This window comes from Chamaea fasciata, unplaced genomic scaffold (genome assembly GCF_029207755.1).
Source record: "Chamaea fasciata isolate MVZ Bird 193981 ecotype frontalis unplaced genomic scaffold, bChaFas1.0.hap1 SCAF_15, whole genome shotgun sequence".
In the NCBI taxonomy this organism is placed as follows: domain Eukaryota; kingdom Metazoa; phylum Chordata; class Aves; order Passeriformes; family Sylviidae; genus Chamaea; species Chamaea fasciata.
Genome location: NW_027094100.1, coordinates 12,998,280 through 13,017,891, shown reverse-complemented (window position 1 = coordinate 13,017,891; position 19,612 = coordinate 12,998,280). Strand labels below are relative to the sequence as shown.

Sequence of the window (19,612 nt, the reverse complement as noted above, 5' to 3'; positions counted from 1 at the left end):
ACCCCGGCGCGGCAGAAAGCAGCAGACACCGGGGTTTAAATAAAATAAAAAATTAAAAAGTTCTTTATTGGGTCCAGCACGGTCCTTCCCCGCGGCACGGGGAGTCGCGTGCCCGCGGAGAGGAGGACGGGACGGCCGGGAGCACCCCGCGGGGAGGGGCAGGAGGATGGAGGGAGCCCCGGGGGTCCCCGCGGGGCAGGAGAGCACCGGGGTCCCCCGCGAAGGAGGGGACACCACCAAGGTGAGGCGGGGGGCACAGTGAGGAGAGGCGAGCGGCCGTGGGTGGGTGGGGATGGCCCCTCCGCACCTCACTGGGCTGCGCTGGAAGTGGTTTTCTTCAGGGTGAAGTTGGTCCAGTTCACGGCCACCTTCTGCCGCGTCTGCTTGGCCGAGTCCAGGCAGAACCTGACAGGGAGAGGACAGCCCCGGTCAGCCCCCAGCCCATCGGGACCCCCGGCCCCAGTCAGCTCCCAGCCCCTCCATGCCTCCAGCACTGCTGGCAGACCTCAGCCCGGCAGGGTTCTGCCCTCACCTTTTGAAATACTCCACTTCTCTGTCTGTCTCATCCATCTCTGCCCCATCCAGGTCCTTGGGCAGGAACACATCATCTGGGAAAGTAGAGCAGAGGGTCAGAGCTGCAAGGTGGGGAGGGGCTACCAGCTGGGCGAGGGGCCACCTTGAGGATGGTGTCCCAGAGCGGTGCTCCCAGCACTCACCTATCGAGGTATTGGATTTCTCCACCTTGTTTCTGCTCTTCCTGCTCTTGCCCTTGGGCTGGGGGGAGCCTCCCAGGGCAAGGTGGGTGGCCAGGGCAGGTGGCTGCTGTGGTGCCAGCTCTGGCAGCTCGGCTTTACCCTCTCCCCTCCGGCCTTTCCACTCACTGGTTCTCTCCTTCTCCACCCTGGCAGCGCTGCTGCAGCCCCAAGGCTGCCCCTTGCCGCTTTCCCCGGGCTCGGCACAGCTGCTGGCCCGCTGTGGCTCCGGGGCACTGGCCTTGGAAGGGTGCTTGGTTCCCAGCACCTGCCCCTTCACACCAGGGCTCTCCAGCCGGGCCTGGCCACTGGGCACAGGAGTGCTGCCCTCCCCTTTCTTTGCCTGCCCGTTCTGCCGCTTGTTCTTCCGCTGCCGGCTCCCCGCGGGCAGTGACTCTGGCGGCTCCGGCCCCTTGGACTGCGGTCCCTCCTTGGGCTCCGGGCTCAGCCCGTTGCCATCTGCAGCAGAGTCCGCAGCCTTGGACTGCACCCAGATCATGCGGGAGAGGCTGGGCACGGCACTCAGGCGTTTCACCACGCCGTTCTCGGCCGGTGGGGCTGGCGGGGGCTCCCCGGGCCCCTCGCCCCATCGGGGGCCCAGTTCACCCCGCAGCAGCGTGTGGCCTTTGGCAGGGCCCAGGCTGAGCGGGGCCAGCGCCAGGTCTATGTCCTGCAGGTCAGAAGACCCATTGAGGTTGGAGAGCAGGTTCTTCTGCTCCAGGACAGCTGCCTTCTTGGGGAAGTCATTGACATCCAGGTTGAGGTCATAGACGCTGAAACTGGCCCGGATGGAGTCCTTGATCGTGTTCTTGATCTCCTGCAGCCGGCTGCTGAGGAAGCTGTTCACTCGCTCCAGCTCCAGCTCTGGCCACTCCAACAGCTTCTCCTCGGCTGGCTCCCTGGCCTGGCTGGCTGCAGGGGCACGCTCTGCCCGCTTCTGGGCCTCTGCCTCCAGCTGGGCTTTCTCCTTCTCCTGCAACACAGGTGCCATGAGGATCATTTGGGCTGGGCCACAGAACCATGGGTGTAAGATATGGAGCTTCGCTCCAGCTTTGCATGACAGCAAATCCAAGGGCAGCTGCTCAGCACAGCCATGCCACATCTTCCACAGCCCCTAAACTGTCACATGACCCCCACAGGCACAACAACAGCTGGACACTGCACACCTGACACTGCTCTGGGCGCCAAGCACCAGAAAGAGCCATCTCCCTACCAGAGATGCATGGTGTCAGAATGTGGCATGGAGCAGACTGGACAGTGCACACAAAGCACACAGGAAGGCTGGGAGACCCTCTGCGGGAACAGAGGCAGGGGCAGTTCTACATGGGGCCAGGCACTGCTGCCACCTTGGGTGAGAGTAATTCACCCCCAATTCAAGAACCCAAATGGACACAAAGGAGAGGAGGAAAAGCCTGGCGCTCCTCCTGCAGCCCCAGCCCCTGCCCAGCCTCACCTTCTTCTTCTGCTTGTGCCGTGCCCGCTTGGCTGCCTTGGCACTGTTCAAGGGCTTGGGCTCTGTGCTGTTGATGTAGTCCAGCAGCTCATCCACATTGCGGTGGTCCACAGCAGGCTCCCCTGAGCTGCTGTTGTGCCCTAGTTTCTGTGGCAGCTCCTCTTTTCTCTTGGTTAGGCGAGAACGCAACTTCTCTCGGATCTCAGCGTAGTTGCGGCTCGTGGGAGCGGCCGGGGGCTGTGGAAGGCGAGTGCTGTCAGCCAGGCACCAGCCAGCATGAGGGGCAGGCAGCCCCGGCCCCCCCAACAGCCCCCCATGACCTTCCAGCCACTCCCTTCCCTGCAGTCTCAGCAAGACAAGTCAGCACAGCCCTACTGAGCTCTTCCACCGTGAAGCCACAGGGCTTGGCCGCCTGCTCCGAGCCCCGGGGCTGGGCAGGCAGCTGCGAGTCAGGAGCAAGGGACCAGGAGGCTGATGAAGCAGGGTAGAAAGGAAGTGGGGGAATGAATGTGCCTGCAGGAAACAGCCATGGCCAGGCCTGCCCACCTCCGCACTCCGGGCACAGGGACCGAGTGATGCCTCCCCATACAGAGCAAGGACCAGGGGTGGCTGCAGACCAGCCCCTCACTCACCGCGTTGTGGCCGAAGAACTCACAGTAGCAGCAGTCGCAGAACTTCCCGTCTTTCTGGTTGGTGGAGGAGGAGGTGCAGGAGCTGCGCTCGGAGCTGCTGTCCTCATCCTCCCCGAGTCCCTCGTCTGCCTCGCAGGGCTGCGGCGGGTGGCAGCTGGTACCGTTTGGGAACTTGTGCCCTTTGCAAGAGGGGTCCCTGAGAAGAAGGGGAGCGGGGTGAGAGGTGAGAAGGTGCCAGGGGACCTTCTCAAAAATTGCTCCATGCTATGCATGTAGGAACAGTCCTCCTTGGGGAAGCTTGTGCCGAAGCAGAAGGATTTGCAGGACAAACCCCCTCCCCTGCATTCTCCTCTTCTGGGTAAGATGCCTGAGGAGCCCACAGCAGCAGCAACCTGCTGCTCTCAGCCCTCAGGGCCTCTGGCTAGCAGGAGGCTGGTGTAGCAGAGCCCCAGTGAGCCAGGCCCTGGGCTGGAAGCAGGGCAGGGCGCAGTACTCACTGGGGGTGGCAGTTAGCACAGGTGAGGAACACTGGGACTGTGCAGCTACCAGACATCCCCACGTGAGACAGGCCCAGCTCACAGGGGCACAGGCTACCCAGCTCAGAGACAGGGAGGGCAGGGCACAGCCCACAGCATGATCCCTCAAGATCCAGCTCAGTACCCGACTGGCTCTCTACAGAGAGGGCTAATTAGCAGAGAGGAACCAATGTGCTCTCTTCCAAGGCACAGGCAGCCCAGAGAGTACTGAAGGAACAGGTGAGCAGAACAAGTCCACAGGCTTCATCTTCTTGAGGACATTTGCTCAGTGCCACAGCTGCCTGACAGGTCTCACATAGGTCCTGTTGGCCAACAGCAGGTTGATCAAGGTGTTCTTTGGGTCTTTTAGCTGGAGGAGCAGCACAGTCTCTTCTGCACCGCAGAACCAAAGGACAAGTGCAGAAGGAACACGTGTTGGGAGAGAAAGAGCTTGACCCTCAGTCTGCAGCAGCGAAACTGTCCCACAAGGACAGCAGCTTCCTGCACCACCATGCCAGGGCAGTCAATCCCTCCACAGGGAAAAGCGCATCCATCGGCAGGGATGGGAGAAAAGACACATGCCCCCACAAGGAGAGGCTGGAAGCAGGCAGGGCTCCTCTACTCACCTGTTTGTGCTGGGCAGCTGGTGGGAGGCAGGAGGAGGGATGAGTGAAGTGCTGCAGTGCCCGTTGCAGGGATGAGCACAGCCCGACAGCGGCGGCGGCATCTTCAGCAGCGGCACGTTGGCAGGGGGCAGGTGAGGGCTCTTGCAGGGCCCTGGGCTGTGTGAGGCCGCGCTGGCCGGGGGGGACTCGGACACCGGCTTGGGAGCCGCTGCCTGGGCGCTGGGAGCAGGGAAAAGCGCGGCCTGCGAGGAGGTGCCCAGTGGGATGTGCGGTGGGGAGCTGAAGGGCCCCGTATGGGGAGGGGTCTGCTTGGAGGGGATCAGCACCGGTGGCTGTGAGGGGAGGCCGGTGGGACTGTTGGGAGGAGCAGTGAGGTCGGAGTGCTGATGATGCTCTGAGGAGTGGAAGGCCTCACCTGCAGAGAGGCAGGAGAAGACACGGTCAAGACACTGGCTGTGCTGCACAGACCAAAGCCATGCTCAGAGCCACCTACCACCTTTCTACAAGCTGTTTCTCCTCCCAGACATCAGAGTGCTTGGGACAGAAGCCATCCCAACCCACACAGGCCTTGGGGTTCAGTGTGCCTCCCCCACAGGATCCAGCCCTGCCGCATGGAGAACAGGGCAAGGGCAAAGGCTCTGGAGCAGCAGGCTGGGAGGCTGTGGCCGGTGCTGCCCCTGGGCACGTACCTGGCGGAGTGGCCCTCCGGCACAAGCTTTTGAACTGCTTCGGCAGCGTCTTGCAGAAGTCGAGTGAGGTAGGCAGAGGCGAGCCCGGTGCGGCATTGCTGGAGGTGGCAGAGGCCGTGTGGCTGTAGGGACAGGCCTTCAGCCCCGGCGCCATGGCCGACACCTGGCTGGCACACTCCGGAGACAGAGCAAGGCTGGGGAACTTGTCGCCTGGAAGGAAGGCGGAGCTGGGGCTGAATCCCAGCACCATCTGCCTTTTTCAAAGGGGCCCAATATGCTGCTGATACTGAGATTCAGACACCCAGCCTGCCCACCCCTGCCCACAAAGAAACCACCTAAGCCAAGAACTGGGCAGAAAGCTCTGCTCAACCCCATAGCTGGCTTCAACTCACCTAGTGCAGCTGGGGGAGTCCCAAGGGGGCTGCCCTGGGCGGTCCCATTGGTGTGCTGCGAGTTCCAGAGGCCCGACAGCTTGTGAGCAGACAAAAACGAGCTGGGGTCCCAGTCCCCTGAGCTCCCGTGGCACGAGGAGGAAGAAGACGAGGAGGAGGAGGAAGAGGAGTGTGAGCCACCCCCACAAGACTGCGATTTGCAGGATGTGTGGGATAACGAGACCTATCAAAGGAAACACAGAGTGAAGTGGCTGAAGGGACACCCTCGGCCCCAAGGTGTCAGCAGCAATACCCCCTCCACTGCAGCAGGGGCTCAACTCTTGTGAACCACTTCTGTCACGGTCTTGGGAGTGACAAACACCCCCTCCATCCTACACCAACACAGCCTGGCTCACAGAGGCTGGGCCATGCCCAGGGCCACATGCCTGTGCCAGTCCCACTCACACCAGGGCAGGGTTAAATAAAGCCAGGCAGGAGGCAGCTCCTCTACCCGAGCCCCATGCACAGGCAGGCACTTGCCCTGGCAGCGGCTGCCTCTCTCTGCGTCATGAAGGGAGCAGCCCTGGGGCTGGGGGACGCGGCACAACGCACAGCAGAGCGGGGGTGGCAGGTAAGCAGTGGCACTGTCAGCTTTGCCAGCACGGCAGCTCCAAGCCATGGCAGGCTGCTGGATGAGCCTCCACAGCATCATACACTGCTCCAACAGGGCCTGTCCCTGCTGAGCTAGAGGCAGCCCTGGGCAGGGAAGTGAAGGCTGGGATGTCTGGGACACTCAGCTCGGAGTGAGGATGGGACCCACACACCCAGTGCCACAGGGTGGTCAGTGCCATATTCCTACAGCTACAGCCCCGACTTTCAAACCCCAGCTCCGTAACCCCGTACCGCCAGGGCCTGCTCCTGCACCGCCCGTCGCTCTTCCTCCTCCACGCTCTTCCGGCAGCTCTGGCAGATCCACAGTGGCATTTCTCCCAGGAGGTTCTGCACGAGCGTTGGCACAAAGTCTGGTGGCAGCCTCTCGCCTGGGGAAACCAGCCCATTGTGGGACGGCCCTCCCCAGTCCTTGCGCTCCCGGTGACAGAGCAGGCAGCACGTCTGCACGGACTGGTTGGCGGTGGGCAGCACCTGAGGAAGGACACACAGATTGTGAGTCACCCAGGTGTGATCCGGCGCAGATGTGGGGCAGACGAGGCAGTGAAAAAGACCTCAGGACGCCGACACCAAACCAAGGAAATTCTTGTAGGCTACATGTAGCATTGGACCTTCTCCCACTGGAGCAGAGCAGCCTCAGGCTGATCAGCTGCTGCCGACCTGCCATGTGCCAGCTTGGGAGTGTCTGGACTTCTGGGAAAATCACGACATGCCAAAGAGCCAGCCTTGCCACCAAGCAAAGCTAGGAAGCCATCAGCAACTCCCACCATCACCTCTGGTACAGTGAGACTGAAGGTACTTGCATGGCAAAGCAAGACTCACAGAAATCCCACACAGCGATAAAAAAAATGAGTCTGGCAGCCTCAGCTCTCCCTCCTTGCCCGTCAAAGATGCCCCCACTGTGTCACCCAAGAGCCCCAAACACTCTCTCCCGCCTCTTTGTTCTGCACAGCCAGCGGTGCGGATGCACCAGGGTGGGGTGCAGCCCCCCGTGCTGCTTCATGCTCTCCCCGCACAGGCACAGCCAGGCTGGGGCTTCCGGGCAGGAGCTGGGCTGCATCCCTCGGGCTCGTTGGAGCCCTGACAGCCGTGACGAGCCCGGCGTGGCGCGGGTGAGGGGGCCCCCATTGTCTGCCGGCGCAGCGGGGCCCTGCCACAATGAGCCGTGTATTGAACTGCTGCTGCCAAACAGATGGCGTCTGCAGGCTCAAGGTGAAGCAAAGGTCAGAGGCCAAGGAGAGCAGAGTGGGAGCACAGCCCCTCTGCCCACCCACGGCGAGGGGGGAGCAACCAGGCCACCCCGTGTCCCAGCTGACACAGCCACCGCGGCGGGTGACACCACGGCTGGTGACACCACGGCTGGTGACACCACGGCTGTCCCCAATCCACCCAGCACATCCACACCCGGCGCCCACCCCCGCCTCCCTGCCCACAACCCGGAGCAGGTGGCAGCAGCCAGGTGTGTCCAGCAGGGAGAAGCGCGCTGAATGAGGATGCTGGAGCCACCTGCCACCGCTCAGTGGCGGGGCTGTGGCGGGGCTGTGGCAGGGCTGGGCCCTCCCGCGGGGCGCTGTGGGAACGCTCCGAGCCCCATCCGCAGGGATGCTCCGACTCGGGGGTCGGGGCGGGGATGGGGCAGGGCCCGCGGGGGGATGGGGTGCCAGGGGCAGAGCCCCGTCCCCGCCCAGGCTGAACCCCCCTCGGCGCCAGCCCCGTGCCCGCCGCAGCGCTACCCCCGTACCTGCGCGCTGCCTCTGCCCGACTCCCCGCCGCTGCCCGCCGCAGCCGCCACCTCAGGCGGGGCGGGCGGTTCCGGCGGTGGTGGCGGCGGGGGAGGCCCGACGTCGGGACCCGCCACCCTGTCACGGCGAGGCCCGGAGCCACCTGGCGCCGCTGCCGCCGCCGTTGCCGCCGTTGCCGCCTTGTTCCGCCGGCGAGTCATGGCGAGCCCGCCGCAGCCAGGACAACAGCCAATATGGCGGCGCGGCCCGTCCGGCCCCTGCCCGCGGGAAGGAGGGAGGGAGGGAGGGGGGAAACGCTCGGGGAGGTGAAGCCGCCGCCGCCATCTTGCGAGAGGGCAGCGCTGCGCCCCCTGGTGGACAGGGGGAGCGGCGCCAGCGCCGCGAGTTCGAATCCGCCGCCCGCGCTCCCCCGAGGCTCCCGCGGGTCCTAAAGGCGCCGGTGCCTCAGTCGTGATCGGGGGGCACATCGCGATCGTGTCCCCAGCTGGATCATCAGAGGGCAATTGCTTGGGTTCGAACTGAAAGAGAGCTGGATTAGATCAGATATTAGGAAAAAAGTCTTCCCTGTGAGGGTGGTGAGGCCCTGGCACAGGTTGCCCAGAGAAGCTGTGACTGCCCCGTCCCTGGAGGTGTTCAAGGCCACGTTGGATGGGGTTTGGAGCGACCTGGTCTAGTGGAGGGTGTCCCTGTGCATGGCAGGGGAATGGAACGAGATGATCATTAAGGTCACTTCCAAACTACTCTGTGATTCCTGGCCCTGCACAGGACAAGCCCAAGAATCTCACCCAGTGCCAGACAGCATTGTCCAAATGCCTCTGGAGCTCTGACAGGCTTGGGGCCATGCCCACTTCCCTGGGGAGTTTGTTCAGTGCCCGACCACCCTCTGGACAAAGAACTTTTTCCTAATATCGAGCCTAAACTTCCCCTGACACAGCTCCAGCCATTCCCTCGGGTCCTGTTACTACCACAGAGAGCAGAGATCAGACCTGCCCTCGGCTGCCCCTCCTGGGGGAGCTGCAGCCCATAATGAGGTCTCCCCTCAGTATCCTCCAAACTGAACAGACCAAGGGACTTCAGCGGCTTTTCATGTGACTTTCCCTCTAGATTCCTTCCCTTTGGACACTCTCTAATAGCTTTATGTTCTTTCATTGTGCTGCAGGGACCTGTGAGACAATCTCCAGTCTCACTGTGCGCACAGGGATCCCCCTCCATGGGAACCAGGACATGGTTGATAACAGAACCGGAGTCCGTGGGATACACAGGGAGCCCCAACACCGGGGCCAGTCCCACACCTGCACCCGTCTGGCGCAGCCTGGGCACTGCCATGACTCAGGGACTTTCTGAAGCCGAGGACGTACTGCCGCCGTGTTTGTTCAACAATCCTCCACGGATTTTTTACCCATGAATCCACCCCATTAGGCTTTCAGCCACCTGAATTATCGGCACCCACATCCTGTAGCCAGCAGTGCCAGGTCTGGAGCAAACACGTCCTTTGGCACAGCCGGGGTGGTTTGCTGTGCCCAACATCCCGAGTACCTCCCCGGGACCTCTTCTTGGCCACTTTGGTTCCTCTTTGTCGCACCGAGGGGCCACTTTACCCCCTTCCCACTACCCTGCTCCGCACCCCATGTCCTGAACAGTAAAGATGCCTGCGGGTGCTTCTCCTGGCGTTCCCCAGCACTCCGAGAATGCTCGGGAGGCTGTGAGAAGGGCTGGGGTGTCCCCGTCCCCGGAAGGTTGGGCTGCGAGGAGAGAGGAACCGGGGGAGGATAGCCGGGGATGCGGCCGGGAATTTGAGACAGGAACCTAGACCGTGAAGGAAACCCGGCGGTGAAACCCATCCCGCCCCACAGCAGACGCACCCTCACTCTTCGCATCAGACAGAACCGGTCCGTCGAGGAGCGGACGGGTCGTCCCGGTGCCGGGACTGGGCGGACACCGCTCCGATCCGCCCCCCGGGCGGTGCCCGGTGCCGACCCGCCCCGTCGGCGAGCGGCGGGCGCGGGGAGCCGGGCGGCGGCAGAGCTGCGGGACGCGCCATGCTGCCCGCTGCCCTCCGCCGATGGCTCCGCCGACCCAAGGTGAGACCGGGGGGGTCGCACCGGGACCGCCCTCCCTGCGCCCGGGACCGGCGGAGCCCCCGGACGATCCCCGTCGGGGCGATCCAGAGGGTCCGGCGATCCCGGGCGCAGGGGGGGCGGCGGGCGTCCCTCGTGGTGGAGAGGGAGGGGGAAGCGGGGGGACTCCGGAGAACCTTTCCCGGTGTTTACTGCCGCGCACGGATCGGTGCCAAAGCTGCGGGATGCGGCTGAGCTTGTTCATCCTGCTCTGCCCCCAGGGAAACTGAGGCACGGGTGGGCGGGGAGGGCGGCGCTCCCCGGGAGGAGTCAGAGCTGCCGTGGGAGGTCCCACGTACCTGCCCGAATAGGTGTTTGTGGATCCGTGGGGTACGATCCCTCCGTGACTGTGGGAACGGGAGATTTGGGATCCCGCTGAAGCAGCGCATGGAGCTGTGGGGTGCCCCCACCATCACCCGTCTGCTCTTCCCGCAGCGCTCCGACCCACGCCTGCTCTCTCAGTTCTTCTTTGCCGACGAGAGGGTGACACGGGTGGTGGCCGAGATCAACGGGCTGGATGCCGAACTGGATCCGCAGCAGTACCTGGTGCTCCTCAACCAGCTCCACCTCAGCCAGGTACGGGGGCAGCCCGGATCCCGGTGTGACTCAGTTTCCCCCGGGAAGCCGCGGGTGACACCTCTGCCTTCCCCAGGCTCACCTGCTGGCCGTCCTGGAGCGGATCATGGAGGAGTGCATCCCCACGCAGCGGCACAGCCGTGACTACCTGGTCAAGTTCCCTGAGGAGCTCTTGGTGGACAATTTGGGGAACCACATGCTGTTTGCTGCTGAGGTGAACCTGGGGTGATGGACACCCCACTGTGAGCTGACCCTGGGGTTAGGCATTGCCTTGGGTGCTGGCTGCTGACAGTCCCTCTCCCGGCAGTGTCTCCTGGCTGGGACCTTCCTGGAGATGGAGGAGTCAGATGGGGCACAGCTGCGGCCTCAGGCCAGGAATCTGTTGTGCAGCCTGGAGCTGGTCCGGACAGTGCTGCGGGAGCAAAGCCTGAACCAACCCAACTCTTACCCAGAGCCTGTCCGGACTGTGCTCATCCAATTTGACCGGCTATTTGCAGAGTTTGAGCTGAGGTAAGGGGCAGGGTTAGGGTGCTGGGGTTGTGGTGGGGTGTGCCAGGACTGTAGGGGCCTCACAGTCTCCCTGTCTCTCCAGCTATGTGTCCTCGCTGGTGGCAGTGAAGTCTCCTGATGAGATCTACAGGCAGCAGGAGATCATCGTGCTCTTCTGTGAGACAGTGGAGAGGTGAGTGAGGGACACTGTTGTGTTGAGGTTAGGCAGCATCCCTAGGCTCAAATCCACTGTAAGGGTGTCTGTGTGTCCCCAGAGCCCTGCACCTGGGCTACCTGACTCAGGAGATGATTGATGGCTATGAACCACTGCTGATGTTCACCATCCCTCGCCTGGCCATTATCAGGTGGGTGCAGCCCCTGGAGAAGGGAGTATATTCCCTGCCCTGTACCAGCCCCTTCTCCCCATGGCGAGTTGGGGTCCCAGGCAACCCCTGAGTTGCGCTCTGTCCCCTCACAGCGGTCTCCTCATCTACCCCGAGGGTCCCCTCAGCCTGGAGCGGAGCCCTGAGGAGATGTCCCGGGTCTTCAGCCCCTTCTACAACCTCCTGAAGAAGATCAGGTGTGCAGTGGGCAGCGATGGGTGGAGCTGTGGGGCAGCAGTGGGGCCGTGACATGGGGCTGATGCTGATCCCTCACCATAGGGACCTGTTGCGGGTGCTGTCAGCAGAAGAGCTCTGCCTGCTGGAGAGGAGCCTGTGCACAGCCGAACAGGAGGATCCCTGCAGTCAAGACATCCCCCCAGCCTGGGGGGCAGCTGTGCCCAGTGTGGACCCCCCTGCTCCCTCCAGTCTTCTGGAGGTCCCTAATGCCACCCAACCAGCCCCCACCTGCACAGTGCGACTGGGACCACCCAGTGCAGTGGATGACCTGGGCACCAGTTGGCAGCAGGGGTGTGTGGTGGGCAGGGAACAGGGCTGGGATGGCAAATCCCTGTCCACTGGGACAGGGATATCTCACACCATCCCTGATGTAATGGTGACCTCCCCTCTGCGCAGCCCCCAGCCCCTTGGGAGCAGCACAGGGATGGGGGTTGATGCCACCCCAGGTGCCCGCTGCTCGGAGCTGCGCTCCCGCTACAGCAGCACCAAGGACATGCTGCACACCCTCTTCGTCTGCATCTCTGGTGAGTGACCCCCAAGCCAACCCCCCAGCATCCTGATCCCCCCAGCACCCTCCTGATCCCCCGCCCTCCTGGTGCAGGGGTGGCTGATCAGCTCCAGACCAACTTTGCCAGTGACATGCGAAGCATCTTGAAAACGGTCTTCAAGATTGTCTGCTCCCAGGCGGAGCCCGCGGAGGAGCAGAGTGACAGCAGTGAGTAATCCCCAGGGACGTGGGACTGCTCCTCTCTGCCCTGCCCATTGCCCATCCCTGGTGAGACAAGGCCACAGCCCTAGGCTTGGGAAAAACGTGGCCATAGTGCCCGCCCAGCTCCAGCTTGGCTGCACCACAACCCTTGTCCCCACAGAAGAGAAAGATAGTGACTCCTGTGTGACAGATGCTCCTCGTGTGGCTGACTGCCCACTGTGCTCCAGCCCTGCAGAGGCTGCCTGGCTCTAGGGCAGGTAAGGGGCTGCCTAGGTGCCATGGCTCTAGGGCAGGGTGTGAGGCTGGAGCTGATCCTGCCCCATCCTGCCTTAGGCGGTCTGGCTGTGAGGGGAGCCAGGCTGAGTGGCTTTTACCAATGCGTTTTGCCCAGCAGGTGCCCGCCACCTGCCCGAGTGGGTGCCAGACAGCACGTGCAGCCAGTGCTCTGCCTGCCACTTGCCCTTCACCCTGCTACGCCGCCGGCACCACTGCCGCAGCTGTGGGAAGGTAGGACAGGGCTGGGATGGAGCAGACGGGGTTCCCCGAGGGACCTGGCTTTGCTCAGCCCCTCTCTGGCCTCCCGGCAGATCTTCTGTGCCCGCTGCTCACCGAATACCGCAGTGCTGCCCCACTATGGCCAGACCAAACCCGTGCGTGTCTGCACCCACTGCTACACCACACACCTCCCGCCCACATCCCGCTGTGCCAGGAGCCAGTGAGAGCCCCTCTGCCAGATCTGCATCAGAGGACGCCGCACAACTGGGAGCCCAGGGCCGCTCCGGGCTGCTGGGCAGCACCTCGGCCCCGTGACTCTCCTCAGAGCTTGGGGGGCATGGCGGCAGGACCCCCCCAGGTGGTGTTAGGCTTCTCCCCGATGCACTGGGGCAGGACCCCACACACGGTGGCAGCCCATACGGAGTGATAGTGGGCGCAGGACCGCCTCTCCTTGTGCACCGTGGCCTGCTCTGCTTTTGGTGAGCTGCCTGCTGTTACCGTGCACCTGCCCCCCGGCTGGAAATGTGCTTCGTGGTAGTTTTTTTTCAGGTGAACTTTGGCTGCTGTTGGGCCCGGGGCAGAGTCTCCCCCCGGGGCCTGGCCTGAGAACGTGCAAACAGCCCTCACATGACAGCGGGTGCCCCGGGGCCGCCCGTGCCGTGCCGTGCCGTGCCCGGGAGCTGGGGCCCGGCGCTCCCCTTCCCTCCCTATCGCCTCCACCCGATGGATTTTAATAAAGCGATAAACCCGTCTGTCTGGGCCGTGTGGCGCTGGTCCGGTGGGCGCGGCCGGTCTGGGGACACCCGTGGACTCGGTGGGGCTGGGGACAGCAGGGCGTGCTCGCTCCCGCCCGGCGCGTCACCGGGCGCGCACATGGGCGGGCCCGGGAACGGGCGCACCTTTCTCGGGGCCGTGGCCATGGCGGGGGCGGGGCCCTGGGGGGCGGGGCCTCGCAGCCATAATTGCTCGAACACAGACAGGGGCGTGGCCCGGCACGGAAGGCGTGGCCTGACGCCAGGGGGCGTGGCCCGCGCCGTGCCCTCCCGCCGATTCAAATTTGAAGCACGCGCTTTCCCGCCTGAATTTGTTTGCCCGCCGGGGTGACGTCAGCGGCGCGGGGCGCCCCCCAGCCAATGAGCGCGCGGCTGGCGGCGCCCCCCCCGCCTCCCGCCATGGAGCCCGCGGCCACCAGCATCCAGGTGCTGCTCCAGGCGGCCGAGTTCCTGGAGCACCGCGAGCACCGCCACCCGCTCGGCCTGGCCGAGGCCGAGCACGGCTACGCCGCGCTCTGCCCTGCGCCGTCGCGCCGGGCCGTGGGCAGCGTCAGGTGAGCGGTGGGCGAGTGGATGGGTGGGTGGACGGACGGCGGCGGTCGGTGCTGATCACCGGCGTCTCTTCCGCAGGTCGGTGCACAACGCGCTGGAGAAGCACAGGTACGGGGGCGTAGGGGGAAAGCGGCGGGGCAGGGGGTGGTAGAGCCCGTGCCTCTCCGCGGCTGACCCCCGTGTCGTTCCCCGCCTCCCCGGCTGCAGGAGAGCCCAGCTCCGGTGCTGCCTGGAGCGGCTGAAGCAGCAGGTACCGGTGGGCGCGGGGCCGTCCCGTTCCACCACGCTGAGCCTCCTGCACCGTGCCCGGCTGCACATCCAGGTGAGGGGGAGTAGTAGCCCCGGCTTCGCTCGGGATGTCTTGTGTGGCAACGGGGCCGCCAAGCTCAGCCCCCGTTCATGGCTCACCGGGTCCCCACAGAGGCTGCAGGAGCAGGAACTGAGGGCACGAAGGGCCAAGGACCGGCTGCGGGACCGGCAGCGGAGCCTGCAGCGGCGGCTGGAATTGCTGCTCTTGCCCACTGACGGGGAACGGGCACGGGCCGACAGCCTGGACTCGTCCCAGCTCTCAGAGCCCTCCGAGGACGGTAAGAAAGGGGAAAGAACACGAGTGGGGAGGGAGAAAAAGCAGCCATGGGCCTGACCTGGCCTTCCCCCCATGCCCAGAGGATGCCGAGGTAGAGGTGGATGGTGTGGTGTTCAGCGGGGACCTGCTGCCCAGCTTTGGCACTGGGAGGGACCACAGCTACTCCAGCCCCCACAGCCCCGCATCCTGACAGTGCCCGCTGCCTTCCCTGCACTGCCTGCCTGCCTCCTTCCTGCTGGAAACCCAGCCTCGGCCAGCCTCATCACAGCTGCCAGGGTAAGGGCCCACAGCTGGGGGCATCAGTTCGGCTTTACCCCCCACAGCTGGGTGGCACTGGCTGTGGCACTGGGTGCATGGGGCTGGCACTGCACTGTGGCACCTGCTGTGCACCACAAGGCACTGGAAGAGGTGCTGGAAGAGGGCCCAGCTGTCACTGAGGACACCCTCCTGCCTCCCCCTGTGCAGCCCTGGGCAGTCTGAGGGGAAGTCTGGTGTGGGTATGGGGCGGTGCTGCCCACTGCAGACACGACTACAGGAAGGCTCTCCTGCCCCTGGAGCACCGGGAAGGGGAAACAAGTTCATTAAGCAACCCGTCTTCATGCTCCCAGCAGTCACCCTGCTCTCTTGTACAGACCCGACACTTTATAGTAAAGACATTTGGTAAAACCCTGGCCTGTGTCTTCCCTATACAGAGCTGGACCCTCAGAGTGGAGAGCAGCACTGGGCTCTGCTCTAGCCAGGCCAGCCTCAGCCAAATCAGAGGTGGGAGTAGATTCTTTAATGATAATTACATCTCAGAAAGGGTCAAACAGCAGCTGATTGTCAGACTTATACAGTTTCTTTAAAAATATAAAATCTAAGGAGTCTCCTATCTGTCCTGGTGCAGCTGGCCCCTCACACATACTGCTTCTTCTTGGTGGCTGCCTTGCTCGCCAGGTCCTTGGCTTTCTCTGTAGCAGCCAGAGCTGTTTCCTTGGCTTTCTCGGTCGCTTCCTTGGCTGTCTCCACCAGTGTTTTGGATGGAGCTTCTCCTACAACATGGAAGCTGTTAACCCCACAGGAGCGCCGGCTAGACCGGCCCTGCCACTGAGGCACTTCCCCACAGAGGGAGGAAGATGAGCCTGGCGTTCCTGACCCCAGCATGTCAGGGCACGTCGCAAAAGGGGAACCACAGGGACGTGGCTGTTGCCATGTTCCATCCCCTCCTGCCTGCACTCCACCCCTGCCCGGCCCTGCAATCACTGCTGGCCTGCTGCACTCAGGAAGAGCAGGCTGTGCCAAGACACAGGGCAAAGGCGAGGGGTGAGGATTTCACAGTCATTAGTTCAAGCCACAACCTGCCCGTGGACTGGAGTGTTACCAGTGTGACCTCTTACTCCAAGAGACCCGTCCCGGTCAGCCCCAGCCTGCCCTTGGTGCCCACCTTGCATTCTTGCTAGCACGTATTCAAATCCCTTAGTGCTCTTGGTCACGTTGCTTTTGAACCTGGCCAGACCAAACTCCTGCAAGGGAAAAGTCAGTGAAGGTGTGAGCCCTGTCACACACAGCCCCTGGGGCTTTGCCCCAGCTTGAAAAGTCACAGTTGCTTTCACAGTGATGATTCTGGGTGCCTCAAGGGGTCATGAGAACTGGGGGGGAAATAGGGAAAGGGTGTAAAAACCAGGACAAGGAAAGGGCAGAGCAGGGACGAGCAGTGTCTTTACTGCTTGGGCTCACCTGGATAGCCCGCGAGACACCAAACAGGCTGGAAGATACCCAGGCTTCCCGCTTGACCTCGGTCCAGTTGCTGTTCTCAGGGTTCACCCGGTACTCGCAGCGCTCCTCCACCACCTGCACGATGCACAGCCCGGCCGTGGGCATCGCTGCATCCCCTCCACCCCCCCATAAACCGCCCAGCAGCGGCACCTACCATCAGACGGGCGTGGTTGATGTTCCAGGTGAATGTGGTCATGGTTCGGTTCTTGGGGTCCACGATAGAGTCCTCCAGGATGTAGACGGAGTGGGCGACATTGGCTGGGAAGAAGCGCTCTGCCCAGCGCGGCATCCGGTTGGTCTTGGTCAGGAGCCGCCGAGAGAGCAGCTTGTGGTCCGGCGTCACCTCCCGGTGCACGATGTCTTCGGTCAGGACATGTTTGCTAAAACGGGGAAGAAAACGTCAAGCCCTGCTCCTCCCAACTCTCGCCCGGGGCTGGGAATCGTCAGGAACTGAAGGATTAAGGCAGGAGAGGAACCGACTGCCCGCCGGGCACTGGCGGTGCGGGACACCCATCCCCGACGGCCGGAGCCCGCGGGATCCCCGGGGAAAGCGCGGGGCTGAAGGCGGGGGGTGGCACAAATCCCGGGTGAGACCGGGGCGGCGGAAGGGGGCGGGGGCCCGGGGAAGGCCCCGGCGCACCTGTAGGGGTTGGGGTAGCGCTGCCAGAAGGCGGCGAACACCTGGTCCCAGGGCCCCTTGAGGACGCCCAGGCTGGCGCAGTATTTCCCCATGGGGCCGCGGCTCAGGCCAGCGCCTGCTGGGCGGCCGCCATGCGGCCCGCGCGCCCCGCCCCGCCGCGCGCTTCCGCTCCGCGCTGCGCACTTCCGGCACGCCCCGCGCGCTTCCGGGCCCGCCCCGCCCGCTTCCGGCCCCGCCCCGCCCGGTGCGGCCCCGCCCCGCGGCGGCGGCGGCGCGAGGATGAGCGGGAGGCGGGTGGACGCCAAGGTGGTGCTGCTGGGGCAGGAGGGGGTGGGCAAGAGCAGCCTGGTGGAGCGCTGCGCCCACGGCCGCTTCCGCGCCGGGCCCTACCAGAACGTGAGTGACACGCCGGCACCGCGCGGCCCCGCGCTGCTGCACCGCTTCCCCGGGACGGGGCCCCCCGTGTCCCCCGAGCCTCCCCGGGATGAGCCCCTCTCGTGTCACCCCCGCGTCGTGCCCGTTGTCACCCCGTTTCCGCGCCGCGTCCCCGGGATGCTGCCGCCCACGGCTCTGGGACGGCGTCCCCTCGTGTTGTCCCCCCGTGTCCGGGCTGGGACCCACCACGTCCCTCCCGCGCCCGCGGCTCGTTCCCCTCGTTCCTCACCCTCCTTCCGCACGCCCCGGGGTGAATTCCGCCGTGTCCCTGCGCCGGTTCCCACCGTGTTCGCAGGCCAGATGCCCCCGCGTCCCGGGGCCGGCTCTCACCACTCCTCTCGCTTCGCTTCCAGACGATCGGAGCCGCTTTTGTGGCCAAGGTGATGACCGTGGGGGACCAGACAGTGACCCTGGGCATCTGGGTAAGTGCAGGGGCGAGGGCTGTGCCAGCGTCCCGGTGGCATCCCTGGCCACCCGCGGCTCAGGGACCCCAGAGACCCCCCGACCCCTGTCACCTGCCGAGCGCTTCCCTGTCGCCCCCAGGACACGGCGGGCTCGGAGCGCTATGAGGCCATGAGCCGCATCTACTACCGGGGAGCCCGGGCTGCCGTCGTCTGCTACGGTAAGGGCGCGGAGAATGGGAAGGGGAAGGAGCCGGCAGCTGCAAAGGTCCCGGGCCGGGGTGGTGGTGACACCAGTGGGTCGGGCACTGGGTGTCAGCAGACCCTGATTCCTCTCCCCAGATCTCACTGACAGTGGCAGTTTCCAGCGAGCCAAGTTCTGGGTGAACGAGCTGCAGAACTGTGAGGAGGTACGGGGGGCCAGGGCGCTGTGAAGCCTCACCACAGGACAAAGGGTGCTGCTGGCGGGGACGTGGGCACAGCCCTCTCCCAACCCTTTTCCTGCCACAGGGCTGCCGGATCTACCTGTGCGGCACCAAGAGTGACCTGCTGGAGGAGGACAGGAGGAAGCGGGGGGTTGACTTCCACGATGTGCAGGACTATGCTGACGGTACGGCCGTACGGTGCTGGCTCTTCCCAGGCTCGTGAGCATTGAGTGGGTGGGGAGCGAGGGAGGATTGAGCTGCTGCATCCACGCGAGGAGCTCTGCCCTTGCCGTGGGCCCACAGCAGGTCCGGTGGCACCAGGGTCACGGGCTCTGCCAGGGACATCCCTGGGCACAGCATATCCTGGCATGGGCAGGCACGTGGCCAGGTGGGCCAAGGGGCCGGGAGCCCTACCCTGGATCCCTGCCAGCCCGATGGCAGCAGCTGTGCCCAAGGGGTGACTCTGGGGGCAGACAAACCCGTGGAGCACCTGCAGCAAGTGCCAGCCTGGGCCCTCATTTCAGAGATCAAGGCAGACCTCTTTGAGACCTCCAGTAAAACGGGCCAGAGCGTGGGTGAGTAGCTCTTCGCTGGGGCTGAGCAGGGCTGGGGGCTCTGCCTGGCAGGGGGGCACCCACACCTGCCACGCCTCCTCTCTCCCCAGATGAGCTGTTCCAAAAGGTGGCTGACGACTATGTCAACTTCACCGCCTTCCAGGTGATGACAGGTGAGTAGGCAGGAGCTGTCCCTCCCCAGGCATCCTTTCCTGTGCCTCTAAGGAAGGGTGCAGAGCATGAGCTCTGGGGGTCTGGCAGGGTTTCCCTTGGGGCTGCTGTGGCTCCGTGCCAGGGATTGTCGCATGGAGTTTGAGTTCCATCACGGCATCCTCGTACCTGCTCAGGCCAGGCTCAGCATATCACCCTGACAGCTGGGTCATGGTGGCCTTCGGCAGCTGGGAGCCAGGAGCCTTGCTGGGCTGCAGGACTGGCTCAGCTCCGCACCAGGCCTGCCCAGGCATGCTCAGCCTGGCTGTGCCTCCTGCTCTGGGCCGTGCCACGACTCTGAACCTCGCCACTTCTCCACGGGGCACCAAACCCTCCCTGGGGGACCTGCCGGGGCCCACAGCTGGGACCAGCAGCTTTGGTGGCAGGCTGCTCCTGCTCTCTTCCAGAGGACAAGGGTGTCAACCTGGGCCAGAGGAACAGTCCCTACTTCTACAGCTGCTGCCACCACTGAGCCCCAGTGCCAAAAGGGAATTGCTGCTGCTGCACGGGCAGCTGCTGCACGTCGGACTTCTCCGGTTTTTTACCCGCTGTGTTTTAGCTGTTGGGGCCTGTCTGCTGCACAGCCCACAGACTGCTCTTGTGGCACGCTGCGGCACAGGGCTGCTGTGCAGTGCTGGGAATCATGGACTGTCACCCTGGGAACCCCCTCCCTGCCACCTGCGGTGTCTGTGGGAGCTGTGGTGGCCCAGTGGTGGCCAGTAACTTATTCTCTCAGAGATGCTCGGTTCTTTGCAGATTTATTTAAGCGTCTTCTCTTGAGGTGTACAATGTAAATAAAACGCGTTGTGGTCTGAGCCGTACCCCT

At 64.1% G+C, this 19,612-nt stretch overlaps 5 protein-coding genes across 7 annotated transcripts; 3 read left to right on the top strand and 2 right to left on the bottom strand.

Moving 5' to 3' along the window:
- Positions 1–34: 34 nt before the first annotated feature.
- FAM193B (family with sequence similarity 193 member B) lies at positions 35–7,699 on the bottom strand. Its single transcript, XM_066197278.1, has 9 exons — positions 7,449–7,699; positions 5,942–6,181; positions 5,060–5,282; positions 3,979–4,393; positions 2,838–3,033; positions 2,206–2,442; positions 717–1,725; positions 533–608; positions 35–405 (listed from the first exon to the last, which is right to left on the bottom strand). Exons 1-9 carry the CDS (start codon positions 7,647–7,649, stop codon positions 309–311), a joined length of 2,694 nt encoding a protein of 897 aa, XP_066053375.1. The 5' UTR covers positions 7,650–7,699; the 3' UTR covers positions 35–308.
- Positions 7,700–10,011: 2,312 nt separating this feature from the next.
- LOC136297509 (lateral signaling target protein 2 homolog) lies at positions 10,012–13,207 on the top strand. The gene is made up of 13 exons (XM_066197451.1): positions 10,012–10,142; positions 10,219–10,356; positions 10,450–10,652; positions 10,735–10,824; positions 10,907–10,996; positions 11,110–11,211; positions 11,294–11,542; positions 11,648–11,775; positions 11,853–11,966; positions 12,121–12,205; positions 12,294–12,304; positions 12,355–12,467; positions 12,548–13,207. The coding sequence occupies exons 2-13, from the start codon at positions 10,249–10,251 to the stop codon at positions 12,677–12,679; spliced, it is 1,425 nt and encodes a 474-aa protein (XP_066053548.1). The 5' UTR covers positions 10,012–10,142; positions 10,219–10,248; the 3' UTR covers positions 12,680–13,207.
- Positions 13,208–13,588: 381 nt separating this feature from the next.
- On the top strand, positions 13,589–15,117 carry MXD3 (MAX dimerization protein 3). 3 transcript variants are annotated; one of them, XR_010723190.1, is made up of 6 exons: positions 13,589–13,782; positions 13,859–13,888; positions 13,988–14,102; positions 14,202–14,367; positions 14,447–14,642; positions 15,059–15,117. XR_010723190.1 is itself a non-coding variant. In XM_066197501.1 (5 exons), exons 1-5 carry the CDS (start codon positions 13,589–13,591, stop codon positions 14,554–14,556), a joined length of 615 nt encoding a protein of 204 aa, XP_066053598.1. In that variant the 3' UTR covers positions 14,557–14,782. The 3 variants fall into 3 exon arrangements, 2 of the variants coding, with proteins under 2 accessions (XP_066053598.1, XP_066053597.1); XM_066197501.1 differs by lacking the exon at positions 15,059–15,117 and having other exon boundaries at positions 14,447–14,782; XM_066197500.1 differs by lacking the exon at positions 14,447–14,642 and having other exon boundaries at positions 13,611–13,782; positions 14,690–15,060.
- A 7-nt stretch (positions 15,118–15,124) lies between these two features.
- On the bottom strand, positions 15,125–16,927 carry PRELID1 (PRELI domain containing 1). The gene is made up of 5 exons (XM_066197503.1): positions 16,762–16,927; positions 16,276–16,501; positions 16,083–16,196; positions 15,790–15,868; positions 15,125–15,397 (listed from the first exon to the last, which is right to left on the bottom strand). Exons 1-5 carry the CDS (start codon positions 16,851–16,853, stop codon positions 15,261–15,263), a joined length of 648 nt encoding a protein of 215 aa, XP_066053600.1. The 5' UTR covers positions 16,854–16,927; the 3' UTR covers positions 15,125–15,260.
- On the top strand, positions 16,815–19,601 carry RAB24 (RAB24, member RAS oncogene family). Its single transcript, XM_066197502.1, has 8 exons — positions 16,815–17,157; positions 17,550–17,618; positions 17,740–17,818; positions 17,940–18,007; positions 18,108–18,207; positions 18,547–18,597; positions 18,687–18,749; positions 19,194–19,601. The coding sequence occupies exons 1-8, from the start codon at positions 16,852–16,854 to the stop codon at positions 19,256–19,258; spliced, it is 801 nt and encodes a 266-aa protein (XP_066053599.1). The 5' UTR covers positions 16,815–16,851; the 3' UTR covers positions 19,259–19,601.
- Positions 19,602–19,612: the final 11 nt, after the last annotated feature.